Genomic DNA, 20462 nt, shown 5'->3' on the forward strand with positions numbered 1-20462 from the left:
AGAGCACTAGTCATGTACTGAAGGCTGTTGTTTGACGACTGTTTAATAAAATTATTAGAATTGTTAATCGTCTTCTACAAATGACAACGATTGTCGTTTGCCATGGATATCGAATGATAAATATTATAATTTTTTTTTTTTATAGAACTCTGTGATTTTATAGGATTTATTATTATATTTTAGCTCTTTGACATACGTAAAATTGAAACATAGAAACTAGACCAAATCTTTATAGATATTGCAAAGTATTAATATTTTATTCTAATGAAGATGATAACAAATTATTTTATTTAATCTACGAAAATAGTGAATTAAATAAAAATAATTATATTTTTTAGAGTATTTAAAAAAAAGAATTATGATCTATATCGTTATGTTTCTAAGTTATTATTTCTGCATTATTTTGATTCTAATCACGCGCAGTGTTTTAACTTAATCTTACTTATCTATTACATTAGATGCAATTACCTCTGTCTGTAGATATTGTGTCTGACGACACCTATCATAATAGAAAAAATTCATACATTTCGTTTATTGTGGTTTCTTGTAACAAATAGTACCTAGCCACTATAGTCAATGCTTTAGTTAATCAATTTACTTTTTAAACCTAAAATAAAATATCTTCATTTTTATGAAAAATCCGCTATCCGGATGATGTAATCGATGTAGACGCATATTTTATTAATTAATATATAAATTATATAATATTGAACTTTAAACAGTCATAATATAAGTTTCCAGTGACCATTTTATTTTTGTTTTTGCATTAAAAAAACTAATGAGAATTCCTATAAAACATTCTAAAATTGTAGATATAAAAAGAAAATATTTATATGAATACTAATGAAAAAAATAATTTTTAAATTTTTAAAATTTTTAAAATTTGTAATAATAAAAAAATAAAGAACATTGTTTATATATATATAGTTTGAAAATATTTTTAAAATAATAACATAAATAAGAAATACTCTCATAAAAAATTAGTTAAGACTTTAAGTTATCGGTGTATATGATTATTTTTTTTTAAACTATGTATAGTATTATAGTCTATAACACAATATAAAAATAGTTTTACAAGAAATAGTTTTTTTTGGGGATGAAAAATTAATACTCAATAAGTCATAAAATATTGAACTTCAGTCGTAAAAAATAATGTGACTTTCCAGTAAACCTTTTATATTTGTTATATTTAAAAGAACTAATGAGAATTACTATATCAAATTTGTATATAAAAAGACAATATTATATATATAAATATCTGATGAAAAAATAATTTGAAAATTGTATAGATTTAGACAAAATTTGTCAAAATTATGATTTTGAACGTTTATAAAAATATAATATCGTGACTATACATTTTTTATTGCAGTAATTTAGTAACTGATGAGGAACATTGTATTAAATTTTAAATCATATTTGCTATCAATAATTTGTATCGGCTTAAAAAAAAAAAAATTAATTATTTAAAATTGTTAAAATGTTTTTATAATTATACAATGTATAGGAAATCATACTGTAGACAGTTGGTAAAATTTTCAACATTCTATGATTAGAATTTTTGAACTAAAACTTATTAAATTAATTAATGTTGTCGAAATTATACAAGTATATAGCGTAATGATTCCAGTTTTTCCGATATTATGACAAGATCTAAAAATTTTTATGTTATTTTACTATTAACCACCCAAAGTACTAAATATATCATATTTCCTACAAGAATTCATAACAGATAAAAAAAAAACTAAATAATTTTAAAATTAATATAGATTCATTGCTACGTCCAGGATCCAAGGTAATATTGACGAATTTATTTTATTCTTGGCTATTTTTTAACTTTAACCTTTTAGAACTCTCATGCCATATTCACAAATTAAAAACAGTTTGCGGACCAGACAAAAATAAAAATTTTATATTCTTAAATTATTTACTATAAAAAAAATATTATCTAGAACTTTAAAATAATAAAATATTAAAAAAAAGATTTCATCGTTTAAGAATTTAAAACGGGTCGTATACAATAACCCGCCGGTTGCCGGCTATTGGAAATAAAATATAGTTCTAAGTAATCGGGGTGGCAGCTTGTACAAGTCAATAAATATTTATTTAAAGTATAAAAATTAAATTTATTACTACCCTTAAATTATAGAAAAATTAACCTACGTAAGTATCCTTCGACGCTTTTCGACGAATTCAAGCTGTGCCATATTAAAATTCAAACGTGCACATCAGCCACCGAAGAAACAGCTAGCTCTTATTTCTTCATTCGTCTTCTTTGCGCTTCAGAATAAAATTATTGAAATTTTTTATGAAAATGAGAGCACTTGTCATGTACTGAAGGCTGTTGTTTGACGACTGTTCAATAAAATATTAGAATGGTTAATCGTCTCCTACAAATTACGACAATTGATGTTTGCCATGGATGACAAATATTATAATAATATGATAGATCATATGTTTTTTTTATAGAACTCTTTGTGATATTATAGGATTCATTTTTATATTTCAGCTGTCTTGCATACGAAACTTTTGGTATCTAATTAATTTCATACGTAAAACCATAATAATTGTATATCCTGAATTTTTTTTTAAATTATAATTTTATTATTTCAATAGTTGTTTGGTAAAATTTCTCACCAACAAATAAGACCATCTTCGACCAGCATAATTTTACATTGTACACAATGTATTAATGCATTATACATTGAAAATTGAATTCAAATTGTACAAATTCGTTATAGTGACATACTTAGCCTAGTCTACATGTTGTATTTTAGTCACCTACTATAGTAGCTATACAGCAGTTTACGGGTTGGCTGTACTAAATGATTAATAATTTTAAAAATATTTAAAAGTTGAATCATTCAATTAATATTACATACTAAATAGTTTATAGATTATGATCTACGTATAGTAAAGAAGGACAAAATCAATACAATTAATTTCTAAGTACAAGTAGTTATTCACATTCGACTCGTTATATACACATGTGACTATATCATTTCCGTTTCGGTACCGTCCTGTTATGGAATAATACATACCTACTCATACTATTTATATAGGTTCTAATGTTAATATGTTCAGATAATTTGCGATATTATTAATATATATATATATATAATAAATGCATCTATTTATGGTATTATGCTATTGTTATTTTATCCTATAAGTGTATAGTCAAAATATTTTGAAAATTATAATATGTATAAGATATGCAAACATTAACATTTGGTGAAATTTTCAAATAACTACAGTTATTCGTTTTTAAATTACTACAAAAAAACAAAAATCGGTTGAGCAGAAATAGTTATCACAGAAATATGAAATGAATATCTAATAATGTCATAAAAATTCAAAATTCAGACAATTATAAAAAAATATTAATGCGTCTTTTCAGAAAACTTTTATTTTTGTTAGGGATAAAAAAAACTTATATTAGTAAAGTACTCGGCCAGTTAAAAATGAAAAATGCTATTCATACAATTAATATAAATATAAATTATTATATAAAATGGGTCCGGTAATATATTAATATGACGATTATGTATTTTTGGTCTCACGTATTTTATGCATCGTATGTTCGGGAATAAAATATGCATACGTATACGTCACCCGGCGTGTAGCAGATTGTCCGGTGCAATAAGTATGTATTTATTTTATGTCTAAAAAAGTAAATTAAAGCTCTAAAAGTATAGAAAATCAAACTCACGTAAACATCGATTTTTTTTGTGAAACTTAGTTGTGTCATATTTGATGTCCACATGTTCAGTAACCACATCGCCGACGCAGGAACACCTTTCCTCGTACGTCTTTACCACGTTTCGAATTGCAGATATTGAGATATTTCATAAAAATAAGCTGAACAGAACGGCATATGCGTGTAAAATGTTATATATATTAAAGTACGGTTTAACGATTTGTACGTCTATTTTTTTCTCCGTTAAAATTATTATAACCGTCAATCGTCTCCGACGAATAGCGAAGATTGATGATTACCATAGATAATAGATTAATATGATAGATCCAATATATCCATAGATTATATACTGTATTATTATGTTGTAATATTATTATTAGCCAGACATTTAAATTTATTCGGGAGTCTGCCGTTCGAGAGACTCAATTGTGTACTTATACAAATTTTATATGCACGACAAGGCGGAGGGCGGGGTAGATTGTATATATGTTGTTTAGGACATTGAGACTAGACTCATTCAAAGTTTCTGCCATTGGCATCGCATAAATTAGTAATTAGTTGTTGTTATCGATATTTTTCGCCCGTATTATTATTGAATGACACCCGTCTTCTCATTATTAATGTAAAACTATTATAATATTATCAATAATCAATATTAATTTCGAAAACCATCATAATTATTTTCCAAATAGACAAAAATATTAAATTATAGGTACTACAATTTTCTTCAAACTTTTTTATTGCTTTAATACCTTTTTTTGTGGTGAGTCCGCCATCTCAAAGACCCATGACGAGCCGCCACTGTTGGTGTTAATAAATTTATGGCATAAACAGCTTAAAACTAATCTACATAATATTTTGAATACTTCTCTGTTATAGTGTTAAATAATAATACACGAATTGGTGTCTTTAAATAATATTTTTGTAATAACTTAAAACAAAATAGATAATTATACCTATATAATCGTTATTTTTCGTTAAAATATACAGTTTTGTCAATATTCAAATTTGGTATATGTACTAACAGTAGCGCCGAACACGGGTATGAATTGGGGAAAATTCCCCAGAAATATTTATGGGTGGGTGGGTTGTGGGTGATAATCAAAAATAGTTTGTTATGCAGTATCTTGTATGTATATAGTTAGAAATAAATATAGTACCATTCGAACCATAGACATATGTCTATGATTCGAACGTAACTAACTAAACATTTTTTTAGTAGGTGGGTCTAACACCAGCATTTTTTTCCCCTAACATGAAATATAGATCGGCGCCACTGAACTTACGACTAACCTCTGAGACTGGGAGTGAGAATATGAATAAAGTTAAAACTTTTGTAGTAAAATCATTATGATTATTTTAATCCCCCGTCAATTGGATCCTTTTGCGTCAGTTAGTCTCCGGGATCTAGCTGTCGAGGGATCTATGTGACCGTTCACCGTGTAAACAAATCTTATCATTTTTATCATTGTTTGAAAAATAATGCACAAATTCAGGAATAACGACAATTTAGAGTTTTTTGAAGTTACAGTAGTTACAGTTACAACTTACAAGTATTTCAACTACGATACAACGATACAAGTAAAATACTCAACAATTGATACTTTTTAACTTTTATGTACTAAGTAGTGACTTGATAATTTGCTACTGTGCGTGACAATTTTAAATGTTCTCTATTAAATAAAATCTTTATTTGGATTTTTTAAAATTTATTTATAAATGTCGGACCCATCAGATTTTGAAAGTATTATTTCAGACATAATTGTCTCTCCGTGCAGTTTTGACAGTAATGACGACGAACATGCAACTGTGAATGATGATAATTTAGAATCAACAATATCCTTAACCAACAATGTAGTAATAAACACGATGAATGTTGATGGTATGACCACTTATGATCCATCTCAACATGACGTATCTCTTACGGATAGTGATCATAGTTTACTGGAAGTCCCAAAACAATTGAATGCCTCTTCTCCTTCCAGTGTTTGCTCAACAAGACCACTTGAATGGGATAGTGGAGCCGATGTGGGATATGATATTACATCTCAACAACAGAGTCAAGATATGAGTACAATTGAAAGAATTGCAGTGAGTAGCCTCGTTTATAATACAAATTCAACTCCAATTGTTAATCAAAACCAAATAATTCGTACAAAAACCAAAAGTAATTCATTGGTTAATCTGAATGAAATAGAATTATCCAGAGAAAAAAAATCTACTTCGTTAGATGTATTAAAATTTACAACTGAGAAGAGTGACACACTACCAAAATGCCGATCACCAATGGCTTCTTCACTTTCAGTGTCAACAGTAGTTCACAAATTAGAGTCTTTGAAAACAGAATGTATTAATAAATTAAATGAAAAAGATGTAAGTTTGATTTTCAATCAACAAGAAAAAAGGTTTGAAAAATTGAGCATTAACTCCAACAAAGAACAAAAATCGACAGAGAGTAGTAAAGAGTCTAATAGTACCTTAGAAAGTGCTGACACTGCTGGATCTTGGGTGGCAAAAGAATTCCACGACTCAACAAATAATACTACCGATCGAGTAAATAGCTTTGAATATTTACCAGGTAATTCATATTATAATACTAGAAGTGATGAACAAGAAGACTACTCAGATAAAGAAATTAAACAAAGTACTAAAATACTGGTTGATGCAATGAAACAAAATGGTTTAACAAATGAACTTCAAAGAAAAGAAATTTTTAAAGAAATTATTGAGAGTTTTTTAAAAAACTACATTCAGAAAGACAAAAATAACAGTTCATCATTAAAAAGTTCATCAGATACTGATCATACTCCTCATACTCCAATTAGACAAGATTTTACTTCTCAAACATCTAATACTGCTAATACCATAGTCAACAATCCAATAAGTAAAATAATTGTTAATTGATAATTTAACATTTGTTTAATAAATGAAAGTTTTTAGATAATCATTCCAGCACAATTACATTTACATCACCAATAACTTCTTCACGGTATGGTGATGATGTCGATTCTAAATATGATGAATCTTCTTTGGACTCTGGGCGGCATATAAATTTGCAAAAGTGTAAAATAAAAAAATCATGTACCTCGATAAATGTAAGTGAATAACAAATTTTTTAAACATAGATGTTTAAGTTATATTATTATAATTTATGTTTTTTACTTTATGTAAGTACTAAAGTAACTAAAAATTAATATGATGGTTAACATTTGATAGTTCCATCATACTTCGCATGTAAATGTTTACCTGTTACCATTGATTTTATAATATAGTATATTATAAAATCAATGCTGTTACTATATAAGAAAACTAGTTTTTGTTTAAGATACCAATTTATAAAAAAAATTGTTTCTAGTTTTGTTTTAGTAAAACTTAAAAAAATAAGTAATGTATAAAATCTATTTTTTTTTTGTCATTTAGAATTATATAAAACAATAATTAAAAAAAATTGGTTTGTTGAAATAATTTTTTAATTTACTTAAATTTAAAAAAAATCAATTTTACAGTTTTTATGTTTACTTGTGTAAAAGAAGAGACAATATTTTCAAATACTTTTAGATTTAGTCCACTAAAATAGAAACTACTCTTTAATTAATTGAACATTCATAGTAAAAATAATAAAATTAACAAATTAACTTTTTTATTTAAAATGAAGGTTAGAAATATTGAAGATAAAAATCTATAAATAAAAAAAAATTGTTATCAAACTTTTCTAGATAGTATACTATCTATAATTATATAGATAACTATTTTTCGGGAAAAAGTTTTATTTTGGATTCAAAATAAACTAATTTTACAGTTATTATATTAGGTTTTTTCAATCTTGTTTATATAATAAAACGTTATGAATACTTTGGTTCATTTTAAATTTTACTTTTATCATGAAGTTACAGAAACAAAAAGATCAAAGTGTGCAATGTACAATCCAAGATAATTTAATAAACATAAATGAAAATGAAAATTTGAAACCTTCAGCATCTTCAAAAAAAAATGATGACTTAGAATCAAATCCAAAAAATAACACTCATAGTAAGTTTTATAACAAAGAAACTAAGATTTTCTTACTATAAATGAAAATAATTAATTAAGTATTTTATATTAGGTAAAACAAAGTACAATGATGTTAATAAGGATTTTAATAAACAAATGATTTGGTTTCATAAAAATTACATGAAAACTGAAAGAGAAAATCAAATGCTCTGGATCAACAGTCAGATATCTCACTTAAATAATTTGAAAAAGTTTGTTTTAATTTACTATTTTCCTACTAGTATTAAAAAATAATACAAATTTTAGAAATCAATACAACTATAGGTATTTAGATTTCCTATTGAAATTTACGAGATGATTTTATTTTATGAATAATTAAAAAATTTATTTGTAAATTGTTGAAAATGAAATTTAATTTTTTTTTTAAATTTTATTTATTAAAATGATTTAAAATCTTATAGTTATGGGTTTAATAAGTAAATTTGAACATTAATATTGGTAAATGTTAGAAAGTACTCAGCAATACCACCTGAAAGTAAATTTTACCCCATGAAGTATGTTTTGATATTCATAAACAAAGTTATTGAATAAATATTTATTTGAAACATAGTTAAATACAATAAAAATTAACATGTACTCATACAATTAATTATTAATTGCCCTATCATAAAACATTATAAACTATATTTAAAACAATATACTTATTTAAGTATGTTTACAGTGTGCTTATGTAAATGAATTTTTCTAAATAATTGAAAACAGGTAATATTAAATAATCATTACCTATATTATATTAATTAAATTATTGGTTTATAAATTTACGAAAAAAAACAATTTAAAATAAAATGTATTATATATATATATATATCAGTTTAATTTGATAATTATTTTTTTTTTTTTGTAATTGTTACTTAAGAGGACGCCACATGCACATGTTAAGTCACCTTCTTACTTACAAACAACATGGCAAATTTGTGTTCAGCATAATCCATTTTATATTGTTAACTTAAATAACAAAGTAAATTTCCTTATTATCAAACTTAAAGGTAAGAATATTATATAGGCCATCACATAGGCTTTTATTGATATATTTTTAAAGTAAATTATAGTTATGTTAAATATTACAACTTTAAAATTCTCATAACTCATTTTAATATTATAATATTAATAAAACCTATGTAATAGCCTAGATAATATTCAAGTTTGATAATAGGTAAATTTATTTTAATAATAAACCTAACAACATAAAATGTATTCTGCTGAACAACAATTTGCTATTTTGTATGCAAGATGGAGAGAACATGTAATTATGGCATTCTCTTAAAAATATTATTTTAATTTTAAAATTTTTAAATGTTTTTATCAGGCTATTGAACACCCATGAAGAACTGAAAAAAAATTGGAATACATATAAGCAGAAACAAACAAATAGTAAATCTAAGTTAAGGTTAGAAATTTTACATATATTATAAATTATAATTATTTTGATGTAGAAATATTACTTTTTTTCATTATTAAGAGTAAATATCAACTTCAAAAGTTTTTGCCACTAGTTTTGTCAAAATTTAAATTTTAGTTGTCATAAAATAAATTGGAATTGTGCTTAACTTTGTTTTTTAATAACATCAATAAAAACTTGTGACAAAACCTTATATTAAATTATTAAGTTTTTTAAACCTGATAGCATTTTTTTATAAACATTTAGAGAAAATAACAAAAAAAGAAATTAAAATTTCAAATGTCTTTAAATAACTTAAAAACATTTAAAAAACTTTAAAAATAATACCATTTAGAGTAAATTGTAATAAAACATTTAATAAAAATTAAAGTACTTACAGTTATTCATTTTCAATTTTTTTTTATAGTAAATTGTGTATATGTTACGGGTAAAGTACAAAATACGGTTAGTGTACATATTACCCGGGTAATGTGAACACTACCTATACCTATCGGATAAAGTAAAAATACTAATTATAAAACGTTTATTTCGTACATTACTCGGGTATTTTACACATTATCTACGACTGAGTGGTTAAAGTACTTTGATAAAATGTATACGATAAAATTACGATTGTAGATAATTGTTTTTGATTAAACATATAATATTTAGTACAGTGCTAGTTCGTCGTTCGTTTTAATACATGTGTCGTACATATAGATATTTAAAATGACTTCACGCGAAAGATTTTACGAATGTTTTTATAAAATAGTCAATGAAAAAAATAATAATTCAGTTTATTTATCGGCAGTTAAGTATAATGAAATAGTTTCGGAAATTAAAAATGTGAGATCAAGTGGAATAAAAAGTAACAAGGCATATCGAATTTTGAAAAGGTACGACCTCATTACTATTGGAGAAGAAAATAAATTAATATTGCCGTTGTTGGAAGGTAATACAAACATTTTGTATTATATTACTGATGAAAATATCTATGATGTGCTACATGATGTACATTTAAGTATTGGACATGGTGGAAAACACCGCATGAATGCTGAAGTTAAAAAAAGTATAAAAATATAACACAAGAAGCAGTATCTATTTACTTAAAATTTTGCGAATCATGTCAATCAAAACAAAAATCTAAAAGTAAGGGTCTAGTGATTAAACCAATGGTGTTTTCGGAAATGAATAGTAGGTGCCAAGTGGACTTGATTGATATGCAATCGCAGGGGGATGGAGAGTTCCGGTTTATTATGGTATATCAGGATCACCTTACTAAATTTGTTCAATTAAGACCCTTAAAAACAAAGAGAGCAGAAGAAGTTGCAAAACGTCTTATTGACATATTTTGTATTTTCGGAGCTCCGATGATATTACAATCTGACAATGGCCGTGAGTTTGTAAATAAAATAATAGAAGACTTAAAAGAAATGTGGGACACACTGAAAATCGTTCATGGAAAACCACGCCACAGTCAGTCACAAGGGAGTGTCGAGAGAGCAAACCAAGACATACGAAATATGTTGATAACATGGATGAAGACAAATAACTGTAAATCATGGTCGGAGGGACTTCGATTTGTAAAGCTAATGAAAAATAGGGCCTATCACGACGGCATTAAAAGATCACCATACATGGCCATGTTTGGCACTGATGTGAAAATTGGTTTGTCATCATCTTTACTACCAGCTGAAGCAGTGGAAAAATTAACCACTGAACAAGAATTGGAAGAAATATTGCAAAGTGTCGTAACAGACTATGAACAAAAAGACGATCATAATGTTTCTGATAAAGAGGTAAATTGTTGACAATATACAGGGTGTGAGTGTAACAGAAAGAACTGACTTTTGAAAAAACTTTTGTTCTAATTAATATTTTCAATTTTTTTTTATTTATCATTAAGAGACCCTAGCGATGATACATGAATAATTTAATTTTTTTATGTTTATTTTTCATTAGCTACTGAAAATAAAATAAAATTTAATTTAAATATTTTTGAAAAAATTTAAAATAGCCAATTTATGAATTTGATTATAAGAACAATTTTGATGGTAAAAATATTTATCCAAGTCAAGTAGTTTATTTTCAGTTTGTTATCAGTTTCCGATTATAGTAATACAAATACTTTATCCACAGCACACCGCATAATATATAAATTGATTGGATATTACATATTTAAGGTGGATAATGTATACATTACACTATTCATATGGATAAGTTTCACATTACCCGGGTAATATGTACACTAACCGTTTTTGGACCTTACCCGTAACATATACATACATAAAAGCATAAAAAATATGCATTATAAATTCAACATATTGTTTAGAATCTAAAATTTATAATGATAAAAATATTTTTTTTTAATGACTTAAGATTATTTAATTTAATTTTTGAGATGATGAATATTTATTATTTACTGTTATAGGAGTCACCAATTATAGGTTAAATTATAGGTTATGGTAGCTTGTTTAAGATTATATTTAAATACTTTTTTTTAATTTTATAGGAGAAGACTTCCAATATCAAATTCAAGTTCTGATGTTACTACTTCAACTTATACAGATTCAACTATTTCTTCCAAACCAGTATCAGTCACATCAAGATTTAATGAAACTGATATTGAATCTTCAGCTACAATTTGTGACCATGTACATTATAAAAAAGGAATCCTTGTAGACGAACCTAACTCTTTGAAAAAATGTTGCGAGAAAATGCTGCTTGATGGCATTAAAGATAAACAAAATCAGAAGACTAATAAATTTAAAACTGCATGGTCTCAAACTGAATCAATTCATGAAACAAAATTGAAAACTGATAGAAAGCAAAAATCTCAGTCTGGTGTTAATTATACAGAATGTCAATTAAAACCAAGCAGCAGTAAAAGTTCTATAAGTTATGATATAATATTTAAGCCTACTTCAAGATGTTTAAAAGAAATAAATGCTGTATGGACTTATCAATGATAAAACATGTTAAAATAAATTAATAGATAAATTGTTTCATTTCTTAGGTTAATGATCAAAAAAAAAAGCAGAAACATTCTATATCAGTAGCATGTCAAACAAATAAAATCCCATTTAAACCTAAATCTAGCTTACAGGTACTTGAAAAATTTAAATTATTTGACAATAATATTTATTAATAGTTATTTTAAATAGAAAGATATACTTTGACCAGCTAGGGAATGAACTAATTTTAAGCATCCTCAAGCTACATCCATAGTGGAATTATTGGTTTTGGTGCCTGGGTGTCTCATAAGGATGCCCATAAGAATTTATTTTTGTTAAACAGCAACACTCTAGCTGGATAAAGTATTAATTATGTATTTAATAGTTTTAAGCTATTTATAGAAATCCTAACATAAGTACCTAATAAGTTTTGAAAATATTCAGATGAACTAATTTATGTTTAATTGGAATCAATCAAATACAAATAACTTTAGTCAATATTTATTTGAATAAACATTTCTAATACTATAGTTGTTTAGTCTAAGAATACCTTTTAAATTTATAGGAATATTTAATAATAAATCGTCCAGATTACATTTGTCGAGCAGAAGAAAGGCAAAATATCTTAACTAACTTAGCTAGTTTAAGAGACAAACGCAAAGAATTAAAAAAAGATATGCTGATAACAAATAATAATGAAAATAAGGTTCCACCAAATCCATTAGGTAATTTATATTAGCTTTTTGTTCAACAAGAAATATAATGATTATTTTATTTAAGCTGTTAAGCGTGTAATGAGTCAAAGTGAAATGAGGAAGTTGACTGAAAATAAATATCGCAAATGTCCTGAAGTCAAAAATAAAAAGATCGAAAAAAAACGGAAAGAGGAATATAAAACAAATAAAATGATGGCAAACATATTTAACAAGGTAAATGTTGGTTTAATTAAAATTTGAATCGAAAATAAATTAAAATTGTTTGCAGAGACTTCAAAAAAAGACATTAAAAGGAAAAGTGGATTTATCCAACAGTGTAAGTGTTTGCAGTTTGTGAATATTATTGTATTATACAAATTATGATTTTTTTTTTTTTGTACATTTTTATTAGTTGTTTTTTAAATAGACAATTATTTTTATGTATGTATTTTTATTCTTGTGTTCTAATTATAATGAATTTAATGATAACATATTTTATTAAAATGTTTCAAGTAAATGACTGAAAGGTATTAAAAAAATCTTACTATTGACTTGTATTAGCTATCAAACATTTTAATTTGTATTTAGGTAAATTAATATTTACTTAAAGGTATACAAGTTAAATAGTATGAATACTTTTAACTAAGTTATAAAATGAGTTACTTTTTTTAAAAAGTAATTTCTAACTTAAGAGGACGTTGTATCCGTTTGTGTTGTGCCCATTTTATGCTTTTAGCTTTAATATTAGAGTTAATTTAGCTATCATAAAACTTAAAGGTAAGAATATTATTTAGATTCTAGAGCATCATTCGGTTTTTATTGATATTTCATATTAATAGTTATAGCTTTAAAAAAACATTAAAACTTAACCAAGTAACTGTTCCTTTACCACTAATGATGTTGAACTAGGTTTATCTATGTTAAAAACTTCAAAATCTGCTGGTCCTGATGTTCTGCCAGGGACGTTCCTGTATAACATAAGTTCCGCTATCTGCTTTCCCCTGTGGTTGATATTTTATCGCTACCTTGACACGGAAACTTTCCCATCTATGTTATAGATTAGTTCAGTTACGCCTATATAAAAGACTGACGGTAAAAATGATGTAAAGAATTATAGGCCTGTCCTATCTCAATTTAAAATCATAATACCAAACTTTTTGAGCTGCTTGTTCTGATGTGTATTCAGCCATCGGTCAATTCTATCTTAGTTGATATTTGATAAATAATATGGTTTTAGGCCTAGCCGTTCTGCTACTACATATCTGATAGTTTTTTATAATTTTATATTGGAGGCCATTGAAAAACACATTTTCATTTAGGTGAATGTTATTTTTCATTTTAAGTTTTATTTTTTATTTCAAAATATTGTGTATTATGCTTTTCTCAAACTGTATGCAATTTAAATTTTTTCACACTTTTATTTAATAGTGAAACCGCTATCAACTTTTGATTTTCTTATAGCAATCTACATTTAAAATGTACTAAATTAATATTATAAGTATTATTTTTTATGAATTTTTCTAGCGAGATAGCTTTTCAATGTTGGGCGGTTTTTGGTTTTTATAATACCTACTTGCTTCTGAAGACCAGTATACTATGTAATAAACTTAGTCGAGGATCAGAATTTTATATTATGTATAGGTTAATTATCATAGATACTTGGGTAGGTTAACATTAATATATTTATTTTAATTTCTGACATAGAGGAAGTATATAAGTAGTTAGTAAATATTATGCACATAATATATTAACAACTAAAAATTTATCTAATTTTTTGTATTAAATTATACATTGATAATTAAAATACATTTAAAATGGTGATTGAGGTGAATGTGGAATTGTACTCATTGCTTGTTTTTTAATTCTAATGAACTTCTGCTTTATGTTCTCAATTGATTTTCGTGAAATAGATACACTTTTAATTTCATCTTCTTTAATTTGAGATTGGCGACCATTTTTTATAACATCAGTTTCATCCATTATTGTTGGATGAGTGGTCAATACTGGTTGATTTTCAAAAGCAGCACATGTATCATCCTAAAAAAAGGGTATAGTGTACTGTGTATGACAATTTCCAATTCATTAAAACTACTCATTCATAACTATATTAGAATATTATAAAATTATATTTATATTTAAGTAGTATTACTATTTAATTAATTATTATAATTACCAGCAAATTTTCATTGTGAGAACTTTGTAATATTTTAACTACAGACTCATCCAATTCATTGTTTTTTTCCACCATTTCCTAGAGATTTTTTTAAAGAAATTTTTAATATAATTTAACATAACAACTTATAATACAAAATAAAACTAGAAAAGAATGTCGTTTATGAAACTATTTAATTATTGTGCTTAACAGAAATTGAATAGTTACTCGCCATGTTTGTTTTAACATAGAATATATTTATATCATTTACCATTTCTTACAAAATCTTACATGACTATTTTGATACTTAAAAAATAATCCATAAAATTATTTGCTATTTGTTATTCTAGATTGTGAAGAAATATGAAAACAAAAATTGTTCAATGTTATTTTTATTTTAAGTTTGGATAAATAATTATAAATTATAAAAAAGTTATCAACTGGAAGAAACACGCTAAGACACTGTTTTTGTTTAAGAAGTAGTGCTCACAAATATGTTCAAAATATTTAATATAATATAAAATTAACAATATCAATGTTAAATTGAAACACGGAAAAAGGTACACTTTTCCTCCCATTTAAGCACTATATGTGATAACTAAGAAACTAAGTCTCAATAAGTAATATTTTTCAGTATCATTAACATATAATTATAGTTTTTAATATAGTTACTTTTAGTTTGAAGTACAATTACATTTAAATACAGAATATATATTATGACGTATAATCAAGGCCGGATTGGTCTGGCAAAATATCGAGTAAAACTCGATGGGCTGCTCAAAATATGGGCCAGCTTTGAGTTAGGTAGTATTTTTTTGTTTTTATTATAGTGATTAATTAGTACAAACATTGGTAGAAAATATAATTGATTCTAATTATTTAAATGGTACAGTAGTTGTAGCTGTAATCAAACATTAGAAATCCTAACTCGATAGGCTGATATTTTGCCAACCCGGCGCTGAGTATAATATGTTTAATACATATTATATCTTATGATATTCTGAAAATATATTACATACTAATATAGTAAATTGATAATATAATAATTACATCTTGTATGTTATCATTTTTTAAGTGATTTGGTAATGTTTCATTGTACACTTGTTTAATTGTATCAAAATTTATAGTTTGATATTTATATGGTTGACTACTAGAGTGTAGTAAAATTGATCGCCTTGATTTATTACTTCCTTCTGAAGTCATTAATTTTGGGTTATCACTAAAATCGGTTTTTAAAATTACCGGAGGAATAATTTTGTACACTGATTGTACTCTTGGATCAAGATTTTCAAGACTTTTATCTAAAACAGTAAATTATTTTATTCATGACATGCTACTCTACATCAATAATCATACGTTTAGGTATTAAAAATTAAAGAATAAAAAAAATATTTTTTAAATTTTTTAATATGTTACAGCTAATAAATACTAACCAAAAATATAATTTACTATTTATATACTGATTTATAAAATACAAATAAATATTATATAATAAAATAATAAAAGTAATTTACTTCAAATAAAATTTTTTTATGGAATAATTTTTAAAAATTTTAAATCAAAATTCTATTTATTTTAAACTGTTATCACAATTAATATTCGATTCCATTTTATATGTTTAAAGCAATAATTAATTTTATAAATGAACAAAATAAGAAATTAACTTACCAGTAAACACTTCTTTATATAATACTTGGTTTTCAATTTTTAAATTATCAATTATATTATTTAAGACATTTATATATTTCTCATAAGACAGAATTTGTTCTGTCATGTCAATAACTGATTGTTGTGATTCTTGTACCATAATATTAATTTTACCTTCGTCATTTAACTGTTCACACCAATTTATATAACCATTTAAAGTATTTTTTATGGTTTTAAGGAATTTTATAAGATCTACTTTTCCACAATTGTCCATTAATTCTTCTCTCTTTATCTATATTAACAAATTAATAAATAGAATGATATAAAATTATAACATATATTTAGAACTTACATCAAAAGTTAAATTAACTATATTGGCATCCAAAGTTTCTTGAGATTTTAATATAATATCAGTTAATTTAGCACACTTCATAGAAATTAACTTATTTTGTTGAAAATTAGTAAATAAATTCATATATTTTTGTCTTAATTCAGAAACTTCGCTTTCTAAAAAAAAAAAAAAAAAAAAAAAAAAAAAAAAAAATATAACAATATAAATAATAATAGGTACTTATGTAAATAATATATATATATACCACAGAACCATAAATAACTAAACTAAAATAAAATTATAAATTTCTCATGCATATTTAGTTATTTTCATACCAGTTACTTCACAATGTTCAATATTAAGTAATTCAGATTTAAAATCTTTAATACGCTGTTTACTATCTTGAATGATTTCTTTATATTTTCTAAAATGATCACACATAATATGAAACAAAATAATAATTATTAAAATTAGTTACTTACACAGCTATATCTGTAGTATTTTTAAGAGTACATCCAACTCGAGAAATTATTTCATTTACTTCATTAAAATTACTATTTGATATTCCATCAAACATTGATATTTTTTTGTCAATAAACTTGTCTTCGATATACAGTGGTGCATTTAAATAAATAATACCTAAACATAAATTTAAAAGATAAAATATTAAGTACAGGCACGGATTGATAAAAAAGGGTACGAGATGCTATATAATTTAAAGGGCACATAACAAAAAAAATTTGGGGCAAATTTATTGCTCCCCAACCCTAACTCAATGTTATATTGTGTTAATAATAAATTAATAAAGTAATGTATAAGCTGAATAACCTATTTTCTTAATAACTACTTAAATGTATTCTTTATGATTGTTATTAATATTTTATAAGTAATAGATCTAATATCTACAATTTTATTAGAGGATTGTAACTTTTACTTTCAAAATTCACATTCATTTAATGTAGAGTAATTAAGGCACATTTATACTGATATGGGAAAATATATTTTAGGGCAAGGGATGCTGTTGATTAAGTATCATTATTTGTGAATGTAAACCTCACTAAAATTTATTAAAATTATAAATACATAATATTATTAAGATCACTTGATTTAAATCATTGTAACCAATTATTAAAAATGTGTAACCTTTATTAACTAATCATTAATGTTGCTTAGTTATATTACAATATTGGTATTGAGTGAGTTTTTAGTTTTACAAAACATAATATAATTTTATTAACACTTTGACTGCGGCATGGGTTGACCTGAGCGATCCCCCTGTTGGAAACATTTTTGAAATAATAGTAGTAAGTATAATAATAATATACTTACGCTGGGAAGACTATGTAAAAAGGGACGTGGAAAACATTGAACCAGAGATACCATGGAGAGTAGTGGCAGAAAATAGAGATAGACGGAGAGAAATTTGTTTGGCGGTATGGTCTCAATGACCGAAAACCAAAAAAAAAAAAAAAATAATAATAATAATATAAAAATACCCGGAATCTCAAACCATCTCAAATTAAACAATTTCAATCTTTTATCTGTGCGGAGGTGCAAGCACAAATAGCTTATTGTATGCTGGTATATTAGGAGAGGTCAGAAAGTAATACACTTGTTGACGCCCACCGCATAGAATAAATACAATTTGTCAACGACGTGTCGATGTCAGCAGTCAAAGTAATAATATTACTATTAAATCTATTAAAAATAGTAAAAACACTAAAATCCATTTTGTGAAAAGATTTTTCTGCTCAAAATATACATTAAATATTATTTTTATACTGGTTTACATAAACTTCTATATTATTATAAAATATCATTCAACTTGGCTTGACTGATTTGACATATTTTGCACATTGTTACACAATATGCATAATGTGTATGAAGCAGTGGCGTATTTAGGATTTTTTTTTTGGGGGGGGGGGGAGATGACTAAAATTGTTGATACTAAACATCATGAATTTTATCAGCTACCTACTAATAATGTGATAAATGGAAAAAAATAACAAAAACCATATAAATATAAACAAAAAAAAGGGGGACCAAAGGAAGATATATCTCCCTAATTTCTTCCTATAAAAATGCCACTAGTAAGAAGCAATGCATACCTTATAGCTACTAAAAATTTCAGGTTTATAATTCATTAGGAATATTTATAAAAAAAATTTATATACATAATTATATTTAGTAAGATGGCAATTAAAAGTATTAATAGAAAGCCCTACAATTAAAAAAATTAAATCTATGGTTTTGTCCTAATAATAATAACAAAGTGAGCATCACATAATATATATATTATATATATATTAATAACGGTTTAAAAAACAAATTTTTTCACTTTAATTTATTTACTATTGTTAGAAAATGTTAGAAAAGATAATTGGGCACATTAATTTTTAACATAATTTATAATAGAATAAATAGTATACTAAACCTTTTTTCTTCAATTCACAACACTTAATGTATAAACAAAATTGATACATAAAAAAAATAAAGACGGGTCCACCAGGATTTGCTAATAATGATGAATTAACTTTTCCAATAACATTTGAAGATTTTTCATAAACAAACCCATCTAAACCCTAAAAAAAGGATAATATGTGTTAAAACAAGGTAAACCATTATTTTCCACTTTCATGAATTAGTATGTACCTATATATATATTTAATCATTATCATAGCTGTAAAAAGTGAACATGGGCTTACATTAATTAGTAGTGTAGCTGTATTACGGAATTCAGCAGCTTCTTTAAAAGTAGTTATTGGCCAAGGTACTGTTTTTAAGCAATTTGGATCTGTTAATTGAAGTAGATAGTATAACACCTGTTCCATAGCTTCTTTGTTTGGCTTATTAAATATTTTCTAAAATATCATGTACATTAAAAACATTAATAAATATATAGGTATGCCAGTTAATTGTTTAAAAATTTTAAATAAACATAAACTTACATTTGTTAGATGTTTATTCAATGTCGGAGGAATAGTTTTTCTGTTTAGCATAAATATACCTTGAATATGATGACTAATTCTTGCTTCCATTATGCCAAGTCAAATATAAACTTAATACTTTATAAATATAAGTTATTAATAAAACAGGTGTTCTAAAGCTATAATAAAATAAAATAACTGAATACATAAAAGTAAACTACTAGTCAAGCAAAATGGTAATAAGTTTTATGCATAGTTAAATGTAAATTATAAAATTATATAATATATATTTAATAATGGATAAGATCTTCTCTACTTTGATTATTACCATTAATTATTTAATTATAATTACCTATTTATAATGAATGGTTATAATTTAATAGTTATGTTTTATAACTGACACATTAAAAAAAATACTTAATAGTATCTATATAGTGTTCACTTGCATAAAAAAGTAAATAATATAATATTATGCATTTATGCTCACTTGTATAATATATTTATATGGTTCATAAACCATAATTTCATAAAGATTATTATTTAAAAATATATTTATAAAATAAACGGCCAACTTTAATAACACTATAATATATAATACTATAATATTATAATTTATAATAATGTATAATGGTAT

General features: G+C 24.9%; 3 protein-coding genes across 7 annotated transcripts; 2 read left to right on the forward strand and 1 right to left on the reverse strand.

Annotated features, from left to right (window-relative positions):
* Positions 1 to 4908: 4908 nt before the first annotated feature.
* On the forward strand, positions 4909 to 15966 carry LOC132930713 (inner centromere protein A-like). 4 transcript variants are annotated; one of them, XM_060996733.1, is made up of 11 exons: positions 4909 to 6578; positions 6635 to 6789; positions 7588 to 7723; positions 7797 to 7935; positions 9051 to 9131; positions 11635 to 12073; positions 12139 to 12228; positions 12642 to 12801; positions 12857 to 13005; positions 13061 to 13108; positions 15274 to 15966. In XM_060996733.1, exons 1-11 carry the CDS (start codon positions 5414 to 5416, stop codon positions 15322 to 15324), a joined length of 2613 nt encoding a protein of 870 aa, XP_060852716.1. In that variant the 5' UTR covers positions 4909 to 5413; the 3' UTR covers positions 15325 to 15966. The 4 variants fall into 4 exon arrangements, with proteins under 4 accessions (XP_060852716.1, XP_060852718.1, XP_060852715.1 ...); XM_060996732.1 differs by having other exon boundaries at positions 4911 to 6578; positions 7582 to 7723; positions 15274 to 15964; XM_060996735.1 differs by lacking the exon at positions 15274 to 15966 and having other exon boundaries at positions 4910 to 6578; positions 13061 to 13264.
* LOC132930716 (KRAB-A domain-containing protein 2-like) lies at positions 9633 to 11585 on the forward strand. Its single transcript, XM_060996740.1, has one exon. It carries the CDS (start codon positions 10295 to 10297, stop codon positions 10931 to 10933), a length of 639 nt encoding a protein of 212 aa, XP_060852723.1. The 5' UTR covers positions 9633 to 10294; the 3' UTR covers positions 10934 to 11585.
* Positions 14436 to 20447, reverse strand: LOC132930714 (uncharacterized). Of its 2 annotated transcripts, none has more exons than XM_060996738.1 (11): positions 20316 to 20447; positions 19850 to 20007; positions 19607 to 19762; positions 19336 to 19483; positions 17384 to 17540; positions 17237 to 17325; positions 16923 to 17077; positions 16592 to 16862; positions 15974 to 16224; positions 14945 to 15022; positions 14436 to 14808 (listed from the first exon to the last, which is right to left on the reverse strand). In XM_060996738.1, exons 2-11 carry the CDS (start codon positions 19937 to 19939, stop codon positions 14581 to 14583), a joined length of 1623 nt encoding a protein of 540 aa, XP_060852721.1. In that variant the 5' UTR covers positions 19940 to 20007; positions 20316 to 20447; the 3' UTR covers positions 14436 to 14580. The 2 variants fall into 2 exon arrangements, with proteins under 2 accessions (XP_060852721.1, XP_060852720.1); XM_060996737.1 differs by lacking the exon at positions 20316 to 20447 and adding an exon at positions 20181 to 20309.
* Positions 20448 to 20462: the final 15 nt, after the last annotated feature.

The sequence above is a fragment of the Rhopalosiphum padi genome, chromosome 4 (genome assembly GCF_020882245.1).
Source record: "Rhopalosiphum padi isolate XX-2018 chromosome 4, ASM2088224v1, whole genome shotgun sequence".
NCBI lineage: Eukaryota > Metazoa > Arthropoda > Insecta > Hemiptera > Aphididae > Rhopalosiphum > Rhopalosiphum padi.